Here is a 15,984-nt window from a genome sequence, read left to right as displayed (position 1 = left end):
GCCTTTGTTTTAGCAATATACCAGCAATATTCCACAAAAGGAAACATTGTATCCATGTGGGGAATGGAACACCTATATTTCTGAAGAAACATGACTTTGGAATTCAAGCCAGAGTGTCATATAGTTTACTATTTGGTTTGTTCGTGGTAGACATGTTCTCAATACTGACAGGGACTGTGCCAATTCCACCCCATGTCTAGACCTTGAAATCAAAGCCATATGTGAAATGTGAGTGAGGTGAGGCGAGGTGAAGTGCCATGCGGTGAGGTTCGGTGAGGTTCGGTGAGGTGCGTTGCTGTGCGGTGCGGTGCGCGGTGAGATGAGAAATCTTTAGGATGTAGATTATTGCACTTTACACAGTGACGTGAATTCTGTGTGTATGTGATTGTACTAGTCCCAACAAATGCTGGTTTTATAGTGCTTACTCTATACGGAGACCGCAGTTTACCCCCAAAGACTATACTGACTGAGAGCCGACCGTTCCATGTTCTCTCCCATAAATAGGTAAGAACACGTCTCATCTTGTCACGTGTTTGGGTACGACGCGGCATTGGTCGAACTCCGATCTTCCGCTCTTCGGCAAACTATCTACCCACTGGGCCACAGAGGCCGTTGTGAAGTGTGAATACAGATATTGAAAGGACAGAAAATAGTAATGCTAAATTCTTAAACCCGTGAACACCTCCTGTATGAATATACCCTCATTAGAAGCCAACAAGCAAACAAACCCTTTTTTTCATAACGTCATAAATGTTCGAAGACAAAATACGCTGTATTTCTATTGACTGGAAGTCAGACTTGCAAGGACTGAATAGATTGGCCCGTCATAAAAAATAGACTGATTATTTCTCTTATATTACTCTATGTTCTCTTCTCATTTGTTATGAAAGATTTGCTTGAAAATAGTACTTTGTATGTATCAACTCAATGCATGGTAAGTTTGTTTTAGCGGATATTCAAAGGACAACAGACAGGTATACATATTTTATGAGAGGTGTTAAAGATTTTATGTGCGCTTTAGGAAACCTATGCTAGGGAGGGAAGCGCCATCAAAATCCTGGGCGAAAAGTATACAAACAGATCGACATGACTCTTGTATAAGCACACACTACAGCACTGCCATGGGAGTAAATGTTAGGCGTGACTATTGAGGGGGAAACAACCATTGCGATAGCGATAGGCTATTGCACCCAACTATTGCAATAGTTTTTTTTCGATTTGAATTGTCACATTTGAAGTCATTTCCCAAATGAATACATGTATATAGTTTATCTGAAATACATACAAGTTGAAGTAGTTTCAGTATCCTTTAATAACTGACAAGAAACGTGAAACCCAGATCAAGTAAGCAGTTAAAACATAAACTCAATCAAGCTGCAAGTCAGCACCCAAACAGTCTGGTACTTCCTGTATTTTGCACTGCGCATTTATCAACGTAAGTCAATTACTAAACTATCGATAGTCACACAAACTATCGATGCAGCGATAGTTTTTCGTTTCTACCATTGAATAATTGCTATCGGAGACTCAACAATTGCAATCCATCGATGCATCGTTACAGCCCTAGTAAATATAGTAAGTGTAACGCTAAATCTATGAAACACATTGTATCCATGGATGTGGGGAATCGAACCGGGGCCTTCGGTGGGACGAGCAAACGCTTAAATCACTAGGCTACCCGCTATTTTGAACTTAAATGATTAAATAAATACACCACACCAATAACGAATTTGAACATTTGGATTAACTCAACCTCTTTACAAAAGAAAACTTTTTGATATGTATGAAAAGACGGGCAACTGTATCATACATTATGCTGAACCTGAGGAGAAGGTAGACTTGCTACATGTAGGACTGCCAGGGGGTGCGCCGTTTGTCCGGTCGTCTGAAGTGTCGCAGTTGCTGTCCGAAACCTATGATCTGGGGTTCGAATTCCGGTTCGATCTGATTATGTTTCTCACCGAGTAACGTGCTTGTGGTTGTATCACCTAACTAACACTTCAGGCTTTCCGTTATTTAACTGGAATACTGTTTAAAACTGCGTAAAACTCAATCACTGTACTGTCCGAGAAACGTGTGGCCCAATTGTAGACTGCTTCTTGGTCCTTCACCCGTAGTTGCGACCAGAACTGGGATACGACCAGAACTGGGATAACTAATATGGAGAATTATACGTCTTACTTTCAACAATGTATTTAATCGACAAACAATTATTAAGATCAAAATCAGCTGCACAACTCGTGTCCTTTATTTTAACTACTGATTGCAAAAAATGCCAATGGCAGCGCTCCATAGTCGATGTCCGCCATAATAGCTAAATATAGCAGCGCAAAAAATGTAGAAACGTGAAACTGAAACGAAATAGAATTCATTTTCATGTGCTTTACTGTAATTACTCTACTAGCTTAAAATAAGTGATGTTCCTGGTTGTGGATGCTGAATTTAGGTGTCAGGTGTTTTTCATTCATTTTGTATTCATAATGATTCATTCATTCCCAGAAATGGTTACTGCTCAACTTGAAATATGACTTTCTTGCAATATCTAATAATATTTTAAAATATAGCTAATTATTCCTTTTACCAATATATGTGTATGCCCACAAATAGAACGAGAAAATATATGATGTGAATGGCATTGGATTTTGATTTTATAGTTTAATAATTATGCTAATATTTGTAAAAATATAGTAAGTTGTATCTAAATATCGGCAAGCATGGCCATTTTTGCAGTGTTTTATGTAATAATACAGTAAATAGTTTCTTTTAAAAAGAACGGGGAATAAAAGAAAATTAAATTATGTCATAATTATTTTTTAATGATGTTACATCCATTCTTGATGGGTATGTATGTATAACAATTCGTTTTGGGGATTTAAGTTATTTGTGTTATGCCATTTGTGAGACTATATAAGAGATTGGTATGTTGCTTGGTCATACTTTTCAGAGAATATTTCTTATGAAATACTCGAAAAATATACAGGTTCATGTACACATTCATGACACTGTAAAAAGAGTGGTGATCTATTATTTACAATGGTAGGGTGTATTCAGTAACACACCATCACACATAATACTCTGCTGATAATGCTGAGTGAAAGGTCCAGTTAAAGTTCTCATCCCCAAAAGTTCACATGGCCCCCTAAGCAGTTAGTGGCTCCCTTTTTTACAACATGTTTAGCCTCCAAGTAATGTTGTGTTAATATTACTGCTATTAGCATTCAAAATTTGCAAGTAATGATCATTTATAGCTTTCATCATTATTGTGTACATGGAGGCTGTTTGTAACAGACACCAGACATACAAGGCATAATTACTTCAGAATGAAAAAAGTGGGAGAGTTTGTGTCCCATCTCAGGAGGCTATAGTTATAACTTTGAAGAAAAATGATGGTGTTGAAATTATCCGAAAACATTTCTTTAATGTTCCTTTGAAAATCCCCTTTCTGGTCAGCTTGATATAAATGGGAAATTCACTGAGTCCTTCATAGCAGCTTGAACTTGTTATTCCATGCATTGTCATCAATAACATTATATTTGCTGAACTAATTAGAGTTGTCTCCCCTTCACAATTTGCTTGAAAAGTTCACCTGCTCATTGTGTTAGAAGGCCAAGCAGCTGAAGTTTCTTTGATGACATATTGTTACTGAGATGAAACTGTCAAGGTAAATGATGCCTTCATATTTACTGTTTTGTGTGTAATTTTCCCCAGAAACCAATGCTACCTGATGTGGATATGGTTGTCAGGCTCAATGACTTAGTCATTGTCTAGCATCTTAGTCTCAATGATTGCATGTGTGGATGCTTACGATCTCAATAACTGGATTGTCTGGTACAAACTCAGTTATTTACAGATATCATGTAGCTAGAATATTGTGTAGCAACAAACAACAAACAAGCAAAAAACAATTTATGCCAGCTTTGGATTGGGGAATTTAGTGATAAATGTAGTCAAGGAAATTAAAACATGCAATATTGCCCCACTACTTTTAGATTTTGCCCATACGTGTGAAGTATAAGAACCCAAAAGAAAATAATAAATTCCATTAAAATATAGATTTTAAACTTGTTCCACTTCAAACACTTTTGGTTGAGGGAATATAAGTAATACTATTAAACAAATTTCTTAAAATTAGTACTGTAGATCAGCCCAGTGTGCTCTTAAATATGAGCAGCCAAAAAATGAAATCAGAAGATTCCATTGATTGTAATTTTATGGTGTTATCCTCTTCTGGTTGAATCTGTATGTATTACACTAATATTGTACAGATTCTCTGAAAATGAGAGATATTGTCCTGTTCAATATTCAGCCCACAATTTTAAATGTCAGATTATTCTGTTAGTATTAGACTTAGGAGACATTATCCCTCTCCTGGTCAAAGGCAAACAGGATTAAATCAAGTGACTCTCTTAAAGTTGTACTAATTAATGGCCTATTTGCTTTCATAGTCTGCTTTCTACATGTCTGAAATATGATCTACTATCATCAGATTTTAAAGTTGTTTTCCTTTATCTAATTAAGGGCATATGAATAGTAAAAATAGTTTAAAAATCTCTAATCATTGGCAATATTGACCTGTTGCATGTAGACTCTGTTTCATTGTTTCACATATGACTAAATACTATCAACAGCCAAGAGGAATCTTTAGATTCGATAACTGTAATGTTTTAGTCAACTTTACTCAAGCAGATATTGTCACAACTCGGAATAAGAACGCCATAATAATTTTACCAGATAGATATAACATGAACCTAACAGTTGACACACTCACACCCATTCAGCTTGAGTCAAATAACTATCACCCTTCAAGGGCAGCACGCACAGCACACAGTTTAAACACAAATCAAACATTGCACAATCACTGTTTCCCTCAAAATACTAAAGGTTACTACATGCAAATCACTAATAAACTAATAGTGTGCTAACAATCAACCCTTCTCATACAATACACCAACTGTAGATTTTAAGGCATATTCCCAATCTTGGTTAAGGAAATGTGAGTATCATTATTACTATTTCATTATTAATCCTATAGCATTATTTCATTCAGAATTTGCTGACAAGTTGGAATTGTTATTTACCACGAAAAGCTCAGGGGAAATCTTGAAATTCCATAAGCTGTAAGTTTTACAGGCTTTATCCCACTTCAGGCAAAGGGCATGTCATTCATAATAATAGTTAAAAATCTCTGAACATTTGAATTACTGACCCAGTACATTCATAATTTGCTCACAGGTTTGAAATACTATTTAATATCATCAGTCCAAAGGTAAAGCTTCAAATTCCATAAACTGTAGGTTTTAAAGGCATTATCCCATTTCTGGTCAAATGCATGTGATTTATAATAATAGTTAAACATCTCTCACCATTTGAATTAGTGACCCAGTACATTCATAAATTTACTTGTAAGTTTAAAATGCATTTTCCTATCATCAGCCAAGAAAACTCCTTGAAATTCCATGAACTGTAGGTTTTAAAGGCATTATCCCACTTCTGGTCAAAGGCACGTGATTAATAATAATAGTTAAAAATCTCTGTAAAATAGAACTATTGACCCAGTACATTAATAATTTACTTGTAAGTTTGAAATGCTATTTACTATCATCAGCCAAGAAAACTTTTTGAAATTCCTTAAACTGTAGGTTTTAAAGGCATTATCCCATTTCTGGTCAAATGCATGTGATTAATAAATAATAGTTAAAAATCTCTGTAAAATAGAACTATTGACCCAGTACATTAATAATTTACTTGTAAGTTTGAAATGCTATTTACTCATCAGCCAAGAAAAGCTTCTTGAAATTCCATAAACTGTAGGTTTTAAAGGCATTATCCCATTTCTGGTCAAATGCATGAGATTTATAATAATAGTTAAAAATCTCTGAAAATTTGAAATTATTGACCCAGTACATTAATAATTTACTTGTAAGTTTGAAATGCTATTTACTATCATCAGCCAAGAAAGCTTCTTGAAATTCCTTAAACTGTAGGTTTGAAAGGCATTTTCCCATTTCTGGTCAAATGCACGTGATTAATAATAATAGTTAAAAATCTCTGTAAAATAGAACTATTGACCCAGTACATTAATAATTTACTTGTAAGTTTAAAATGCATTTTCCTATCATCAGCCAAGACAACTTCTTGAAATTCCTTAAACTGTAGGTTTGAAAGGCATTATCCCACTTCTGGTCAAAGGCACGTGATTAAAAATAATAGTTAAAAATGTCTGTAAAATAGAACTATTGACCCAGTACATTAATAATTTACTTGTAAGTTTAAAATGCATTTTCCTATCATCAGCCAAGAAAACTCCTTGAAATCCCATAAACTGTAGGTTTTAAAGGCATTATCCCACTTCTGGTCAAAGGCACGTGATTAATAATAATAGTTAAAAATCTCTGTAAAATAGAACTATTGACCCAGTACATTAATAATTTACTTGTAAGGTTGAAATGCTATTAACTATCATCAGCCAAGAAAGCTTCTTGAAATTCAATAAACTGTAGGTTTTAAAGGCATTATCCCATTTCTGGTCAAATGCATGTGATTTATAATAATAGTTAAAAATCTCTGAAAATTTGAATTATTGACCCAGTACATTAATAATTTACTTGTAGGTTTGAAATGCTATTTACTATTATCAGCCAAGATAACTTCTTCAAATTCCTTAAACTGTAGGTTTGAAAGGCATTATCCCATTTCTGGTCAAAGGCACGTGATTAATAATAATAGTTAAAAATCTCTGTAAAATAGAACTATTGACCCAGTACATTAATAATTTACTTGTAGGTTTGAAATGCTATTTACTATCATCAGCCAAGATAACTTCTTCAAATTCCAATAACTGTAGGTTTTAAAGGCATTATCCCACTTCTGGTCAAAGGCACGTGATTAATAATAATAGTTAAAAATCTCTGTAAAATAGAACTATTGACCCAGTACATTCATAATTTACTTGTAGGTTTGAAATGCTATTTACTATTATCAGCCAAGAAAACTTCTTGAAATTCCTTAAACTGTAGGTTTTAAAGGCATTATCCCATTTCTGGTCAAAGGCACGTGATTAATAATAATAGTTAAAAATCTCTGTAAAATAGAACTATTGACCCAGTACATTCATAATTTACTTGTAGGTTTGAAATGCTATTTACTATCATCAGCCAAGATAACTTCTTCAAATTCCAATAACTGTAGGTTTTAAAGGCATTATCCCACTTCTGGTCAAAGGCACGTGATTAATAATAATAGTTAAAAATCTCTGAAAATTTGAACTATTGACCCAGTACATTCATAATTTACTTGTAGGTTTGAAATGCTATTTACTATCATCAGCCAAGATAACTTCTTGAAATTCCATAAACTGTAGGTTTTAAAGGCATTATCCCATTTCTGGTCAAATGCACGTGATTCATAATAATAGTTAAAAATCTCTGTAAAATAGAATTATAGACCCAGTACATTAATAATTTACTTGTAAGGGTTGAAATGCTATTTACTATCATCAGCCAAGATAACCTCTTGAAATTCCATAAACTGTAGGTTTTAAAGGCATTATCCCACTTCTGGTCAAATGCACGTGATTAATAATAATAGTTAAAAATCTCTGATAATTTGAATTATTGACCCAGTACATTAATAATTTACTTGTAGCTTTGGAATGCTATTTACTATCATCAGCCAAGATAACCTCTTGAAATTCCATAAACTGTAGGTTTTAAAGGCATTATCCCACTTCTGGTCAAAGGCACGTGATTCATAATAATAGTTCAAAATCTCTGTAAAATAGAATTATACACCCAGTTTATTCATAATTTGCTCAGAGGTTTGAAATACTATTCAATATCATCAGCCCAGACAGCTTCTTGAAATTCAATAAACTGTAGGTTTTAAAGACATTATCCCATTTCTGGTCAAATACATGTGATTCATAATAATAGTTAAAAATCTCTGAAAATTTGATTTTTTGACCCAGTACATTAATAGTTTACTTGTAGGTTTGAAATGCTATTTACTATCATCAGCCAAGATAACTTCTTCAAATTCCTTAAACTGTAGGTTTTAAAGGCATTATCCCATTTCTGGTCAAATGCATGTGATTAATAATAATAGTTAAAAATCACTGATAATTTGAATTATTGACCCAGTACATTAATAATTTACTTGTCGGTTTGGAATGCTATTTACTATCATCAGCCAAGAACACTACTTGAAATTCCATAAACTGTAGGTTTTAAAGGCATTATCCCATTTCTGGTCAAATGCATGTGATTAATAATAATAGTTAAAAATCACTGATAATTTGAATTATTGACCCAGTACATTAATAATTTACTTGTCGGTTTGGAATGCTATTTACTATCATCAGCCAAGAAAACTACTTGAAATTCCTTAAACTGTAGGTTTTAAAGGCATTATCCCATTTCTGGTCAAATACATGTGATTCATAATAATAGTTAAAAATCTCTGAAAATTTGAATTATTGACCCAGTACATTAATAATTTACTTGTAGGTTTGGAATGCTATTTACTATCATCAGCCAAGAAAACTTCTTGAAATTCCATAAACTGTAGGTTTTAAAGGCATTATCCCATTTCTGGTCAAATGCATGTGATTAATAATAATAGTTAAAAATCACTGATAATTTGAATTATTGACCCAGTACATTAATAATTTACTTGTAGGTTTGAAATGCTATTTACTATCATCAGCCAAGATAACTTCTTGAAATTCCATAAACTGTAGGTTTTAAAGGCATTATCCCATTTCTGGTCAAATGCATGTGATTAATAATAATAGTTAAAAATCTCTGAAAATTTGAATTATTGACCCAGTACATTAATAATTTACTTGTAGGTTTGGAATGCTATTTACTATCATCAGCCAAGATAACCTCTTGAAATTCCATAAACTGTAGGTTTTAAAGGCATTATCCCATTTCTGGTCAAAGGCACGTGATTCATAATAATAGTTAAAAATCTTGGAAAATAGAATTATACACCCAGTTTATTCATAATTTGCTCAGAGGTTTGAAATACTATTCAATATCATCAGCCAAGACAGCTTCTTGAAATTCAATAAACTGTAGGTTTTAAAGGCATTATCCCATTTCTGGTCAAATACATGTGATTCATAATAATAGTTAAAATCTCTTTGAAAATTTGCATTTTGACCCAGTTCATTCATAACTTACTTGTAAGTTTGAAATGCTATTTACTATCATCAGCCAAGAAAACTTCTTGAAATTCCATAAACTGTAGGTTTTAAAGGCATTATCCCATTTCTGGTCAAATGCATGTGATTAATAATAATAGTTAAAAATCTCTGAAAATTTGAATTATTGACCCAGTACATTAATAATTTACTTGTAGGTTTGAAATGCTATTTACTATCATCAGCCAAGACAGCTTCTTGAAATTCCATAAACTGTAGGTTTTAAAGGCATTATCCCACTTCTGGTCAAAGGCATGTGATTAATAATAATAGTTAAAAAAAATCTCTGTAAAATAGAATTATAGACCCAGAACATTCATAATTTGATCAGAGGTTTTGTAAATGCTAATCTATATCATCAGCCCAGACAGCTTCTTGAAATTCCATAAACTGTAGGTTTTAAAGGCATTATCCCACTTCTGGTCAAATGCATATGATTACTAATAATAGTTAAAAATCTCTGAAAATTTGAATTATTGACCTAGTTCACATTAATAATTTACTTGTAAGTTTGAAATGCTATTTACTATCATCAGCCAAGATAACTTCTTGAAATTCCTTAAACTGTAGGTTTTAAAGGCATTATCCCATTTCTGGTCAAATGCACGTGATTAATAATAATAGTTAAAAAACTATTGACCCATTAATAATTCACTTGTATGTATGGAATGCTATTTCCTATCATCAGCCAAGAAAACTTCTTGAAATTCCATAAACTGTAGGTTTTAAAGGCATTATCCCACTTCTGGTCAAAGGCACGGATTCATAATAATAGTTAAAAATCTCTGAACATTTGTATTATAGACCCAGTACATTGATAATTTACTTGTAGGTTTGAAATGCTGTTTCCTATCATCAGCCAAGAAAACTTCTTCAAATTCCATAAACTGTAGGTTTTAAAGGCATTATCCCATTTCTGGTCAAATGCACGTGATTCATAATAATAGTTAAAAATCTCTGTAAAATAGAATTATAGACCCAGTACATTAATAATTTACTTGTAAGGTTGAAATGGTATTTACTATCATCAGCCAAGATAACCTCTTGAAATTCCATAAACTGTAGGTTTTAAAGGCATTATCCCACTTCTGGTCAAATGCACGTGATTAATAATAATAGTTAAAAATCTCTGATAATTTGAATTGTTGACCCAGTACATTAATAATTTACTTGTAGCTTTGGAATGCTATTTACTATCATCAGCCAAGATAACCTCTTGAAATTCCATAAACTGTAGGTTTTAAAGGCATTATCCCACTTCTGGTCAAAGGCACGTGATTCATAATAATAGTTAAAAATCTCTGTAAAATAGAATTATACACCCAGTTTATTCATAATTTGCTCAGAGGTTTGAAATACTATTCAATATCATCAGCCCAGACAGCTTCTTGAAATTCAATAAACTGTAGGTTTTAAAGACATTATCCCATTTCTGGTCAAATACATGTGATTCATAATAATAGTTAAAAATCTCTGAAAATTTGATTTTTTGACCCAGTACATTAATAGTTTACTTGTAGGTTTGAAATGCTATTTACTATCATCAGCCAAGATAACTTCTTCAAATTCCTTAAACTGTAGGTTTTAAAGGCATTATCCCATTTCTGGTCAAATGCATGTGATTAATAATAATAGTTAAAAATCACTGATAATTTGAATTATTGACCCAGTACATTAATAATTTACTTGTCGGTTTGGAATGCTATTTACTATCATCAGCCAAGAAAACTACTTGAAATTCCTTAAACTGTAGGTTTTAAAGGCATTATCCCACTTCTGGTCAAATACATGTGATTCATAATAATAGTTAAAAATCTCTGAAAATTTGAATTTTTGACCCAGTTCATTCATAACTTACTTGTAGGTTTGGAATGCTATTTACTATCATCAGCCCAGACAGCTTCTTGAAATTCCATAAACTGTAGGTTTTAAAGGCATTATCCCATTTCTGGTCAAATGCATGTGATTAATAATAATAGTTAAAAATCACTGATAATTTGAATTATTGACCCAGTACATTAATAGTTTACTTGTAGGTTTGAAATGCTATTTACTATCATCAGCCAAGATAACTTCTTGAAATTCCATAAACTGTAGGTTTTAAAGGCATTATCCCATTTCTGGTCAAATGCATGTGATTAATAATAATAGTTAAAAATCTCTGAAAATTAGAATTATTGACCCAGTACATTCATAATTTACTTGTAGGTTTGAAATGCTATTTACTATCATCAGCCAAGATAACTTCTTGAAATTCCATAAACTGTAGGTTTTAAAGGCATTATCCCACTTCTGGTCAAAGGCACGTGATTAATAATAATAGTTAAAAATCTCTGTAAAATAGAATTATACACCCAGTTTATTCATAATTTGCTCAGAGGTTTGAAATACTATTCAATATCATCAGCCCAGACAGCTTCTTGAAATTCAATAAACTGTAGGTTTTAAAGACATTATCCCATTTCTGGTCAAATACACGTGATTCATAATAATAGTTAAAAATCTCTGAAAATTTGCATTTTTGACCCAGTTCATTCATAACTTACTTGTAAGTTTGAAATGCTATTTACTATCATCAGCCAAGATAACCTCTTGAAATTCCATAAACTGTAGGTTTTAAAGGCATTATCCCATTTCTGGTCAAATGCATGTGATTAATAATAATAGTTAAAAATCACTGATAATTTGAATTATTGACCCAGTTCATTCATAACTTACTTGTAAGTTTGAAATGCTATTTACTATCATCAGCCAAGATAACCTCTTGAAATTCCATAAACTGTAGGTTTTAAAGGCATTATCCCATTTCTGGTCAAATGCATGTGATTAATAATAATAGTTAAAAATCACTGATAATTTGAATTATTGACCCAGTACATTAATAATTTACTTGTAAGTTTGAAATGCTATTTACTATCATCAGCCAAGATAACTTCTTGAAATTCCATAAACTGTAGGTTTTGAAAGGCATTATCCCACTTCTGGTCAAAGGCACGTGATTCATAATAATAGTTAAAAATCTCTGAAAAATTTGAATTATTGACCCAGTACATTAATAATTTACTTGTCGGTTTGAAATGCTATTTACTATCATCAGCCCAGACAGCTTCTTTGAAATTCCATAAACTGTAGGTTTTAAAGGCATTATCCCACTTCTGGTCAAAGGCATGTGATTAATAATAATAGTTAAAAATCTCTGTAAAATAGAATTATTGACCCAGTACATTCATAATTTGATTGTAGGTTTGAAATGCTATTTACTATCATCAGCCAAGATAACTTCTTGAAATTCCATAAACTGTAGGTTTTAAAGGCATTATCCCACTTCTGGTCAAATGCATATGATTAATAATAATAGTTAAAAATCTCTGAAAATTTGAATTGTTGACCTTAGTTCACTTACTTGTAACTTGGAAATGCTATTTACTATCATCAGCCAAGATAACTTCTTGAAATTCCTTAAACTGTAGGTTTTAAAGGCATTATCCCACTTCTGGTCAAAGGCACGTGATTCATAATAATAGTTAAAAATCTCTGAACATTTGTATTATAGATCCAGTACATTGATAGTTTCACTTGTAGGTTTGAAATGCTGTTTCCTATCATCAGCCAAGAAAACTTCTTGAAATTCCATAAACTGTAGGAGCTTTAAAGGCATTATCCCATTTCTGGTCAAATGCATGTGATTAATAATATTAGTTAAAAATTAAGAATTTCAGCTTAGTGTATTTCCATTTCTTACATGTAAATCTGCACATGGTAACTTTGAAATATAATTAAGATATGGCATCTGCAAAGCTTTAAAAGTCGTATTTTCAGTCATTCCTCCATTTACACTTTTCCAGTTACAGAGTTAGATATTAACATAAGCCTTCTTGCCCCTTCTGCCCCTCTGTATCAAAACTGAATACAGTCACAAACACTTGGGATGGACTCCATTTCTGAACTTTCATTGTTGAGATGCTTGTAATTCAAGTTCTTGAATTTTTCAATCAGAAAATGACATGGTTCTTTCACTGCTTCGTACAAAGTGTGGTGTGGTGTTGTCCTGTGAAGAAAAACAGAAAGACATAATCAATGTACCATGTTTGCATTAACTAACTACATCAAAACATTCAAGAAAATGGCCACCAACATGCTTTTAAAACCATGGAAAGTACTTTGAATAACTTGAATGGCAGCTGCCAAGGAGTGGATTGAACAAGAGCGGAGTGGAGAGGAGTGGGTGGTGCAAGTGAAATGAGAGGATTGGTTGGGGAGGAGTGAGGAGGAGTGAGTGAGAGAAGTTGAGTGGAGTTGACTTGAGAGGAGTGGGTGGTGTGAGGGAAGAGGGTGTAGTGAGAGTAGCGTAGTGGGGGAGTGACTGGAGCGGAGGGTGTCGAGCGAGGGAAGAGGGTCTAGTGAGAGTAGCACAGTGGTTGGAGTGGGTGGAGCAGAGTGAGTCGAGTGAGAGGGAAGAGGGTGCAGTGAGAGTAGTGTAGTGGGTGCAGTGGGTGGAGCCGGAGGAGTCGAGCCGAGGGAAGAGGGTGCAGTGAGAGAGTGTAGTGGGTGGAGCGTGGAGCGGAGTGAGTCGAGCAAGGGAAGAGGTGTGCAGTGAGAGCAGCATAGCGGCTGGAGTGGGTGGAGCAGAGTGAGCTCGAGCGAGGGAAGAGGGTGTAGTGAGAGTAGCCGTAGTGGGTGGAGGACTGGAGCCGGAGGGAGTCGGCTGAGGGAAGAGGTGTGTAGTGAGAGCAGCATAGTGGTTGGAGGGTGGAGCCGAGTGAGTGTTCTGGTTAGGAAGAGGGCGAGGAGAGTGAAGGAGTGGGGGTGACTGAGCCGGAGTGAGTCGGCTGAGGGAAGAGGGTGGAGTGAGGAAGCTGGAGTGAGGGGAGTGACTGGAAGGAAGGAAGAGGTGCAGGGAAAGCGAGGGTGGACTAGTGAGTGAGTGCGAGGAGGGGTGCAGGGAGAGTGGAGTGGGAGCGGAGCCATGGAGTCGGAATGAGGGAAGAGGGTCTAGTGGAGAGAAGCGAGTGGGGAGTGGGACTGGAGGGGCAGCCTGAGGCCGAGGGAAGAGGGTCCAGGAGAGCAGTGGAGTGGAGGAGGAGTGAGACATGAGGTGGAGGTGCAGTGAGAGTAGTGCAGTGGTGGAGGACTGGAGCAGAGTGAGTGAATGAGGCAGAGGGTGAAAGCAGTGCAGTGGAGTCCGAGTGGAGTGGAGCCGAGGGAAGGACCAGGAGGAGCAGAGTGGAAGAGGGGTGAGTCAGGTGGAGGAAGGTGGAGGCAGTGCAGTGGAGTGGAATGGAGGACCGAAAGTGAGCCGAGTGGACTGGAGTGGATGGAGCGGAGTGAGCCGGAGGAGTGTGAGTGAGTGGAGAAGGAAGAGGAGTGACTGAACAAGAGTGGGAGGAACCGGAACATGGAATATGGACTCAGAATGGACCACACCAAACAAGGATGTACACCAAGCCCTATTATACACGACAGGAGAAACACGGAGGAATAGAAAGACAGACCACTTGCACGAAGACATGGGGGAGGTGGAAGAATATATGAAGGATGGATGAAAACATGAAGAATGGAAAGAAATAAATGGAATGGAACCAGGCATGTAGGAAACCATGTGGAAGGAAGGAAGAAATGGAAGGAAAAGATGGAGGATAACATGGCAGACACAGCCCAGATTTGTTGTATGAAAGGAATACGAAATAATGGAATGGACATGGAGTAGGGAAAGAGACATGATCTCAAGCCACTTACCTTGTGGAGAAAGAATGCCTGGAATCCTGTATTGGTTTCTAGTTGAACGCTGGTAGAATGAAATCCAAACTTCATGAAATAAATGGACATAGAATATTTTTCATGCCAAGGAGGAAACATGAGTCTAAGTGGAAAATAGTAGCACACATGAAGAAATATCTGTGGAGGGAACAACACTAAACTTGAAATCTGTGAAAGGAGTGGAGACTGAAAATGTATGGATTATTTTCAGCATGGAAGACTTTATGGATGAAGAATGTGCCCTTACTTGATAAGAAACATTTTACCAGGATGGATAAGGGTAAAGTCGATAGGAGGGTAAGGAGGGACTTAGGATATGTTCATAGAATTTATGAATCGTTGGATATTGTTCTTCACCTCTAGGAACCTTATTATTAGCTTCAGTTTCATTAGGAGTGCTTCTGTGTTCAGTAGTGTATCATTCCTAATTTGAGTTTCTTTTGTTGTAGATGCTCCTTGGATATTTCATCTCTCACCTTCATTGCATTGGTATCCTATGTCATATCAGTTTTCTGTGTATCCCATCTTCTGTGTTGTTTCTCCAAGGTATAGTATATATTTTAAAAGACTAGATAACATGCCTTCATTGACATTTCTAAAGTTTTCTAATACTGTTTTGAAAACCAGTAATGATTATTTCTTGCTCTAATGAGTGTTTCTTTAAATCGCCTCAATAAATCATCAATGTATCTGAAAGGTCATTTTTCATATCACACTATATCAGGTTTAGGAACACATAATTCCTTGATAAATTTATATGTGTTTTTCTTTATATTTCAAGTGTAACATTTCTTATGTTTCAATTCACTTCAAGTATAGTTTAGGGTCATAAGATTCCAATTCATTTAGCTACTGGAATATTTTATACAGTGTGGTAATTTCCTAAATCAGTTGAGGGGTCAAAACAAAATTCCCTTCAAGCCCCATGTTACTACTATTAGACATCAAATTCTTGAAAACACATGGGGTCATCCTTTTGAAAATATGTATACATTTGTAAGAGATAATCTCAAACCTTCTCA

General features: G+C 34.8%; 1 protein-coding gene across 1 annotated transcript in view; it reads right to left on the bottom strand.

Annotated features, from left to right (window-relative positions):
• The window catches only part of LOC124278427 (proline-rich receptor-like protein kinase PERK2), a 30,322-nt gene extending 16,025 nt beyond the window's left edge, over positions 1-14,297 (bottom strand). Inside the window, exon 1 of the mRNA XM_046714134.1 lies at positions 13,619-14,297. Coding sequence (XP_046570090.1) covers positions 13,619-14,297 — 679 coding nt within the window. The remainder of the gene's footprint in view (positions 1-13,618) is intronic.
• Positions 14,298-15,984: the final 1,687 nt, after the last annotated feature.

The sequence above is a fragment of the Haliotis rubra genome, unplaced genomic scaffold, assembly GCF_003918875.1.
Source record: "Haliotis rubra isolate DU_JTF1 unplaced genomic scaffold, ASM391887v1 Scf2369, whole genome shotgun sequence".
Taxonomy (NCBI): Eukaryota; Metazoa; Mollusca; class Gastropoda; order Lepetellida; family Haliotidae; genus Haliotis; species Haliotis rubra.
This window is presented reverse-complemented; position numbering and strand designations above follow the sequence as displayed.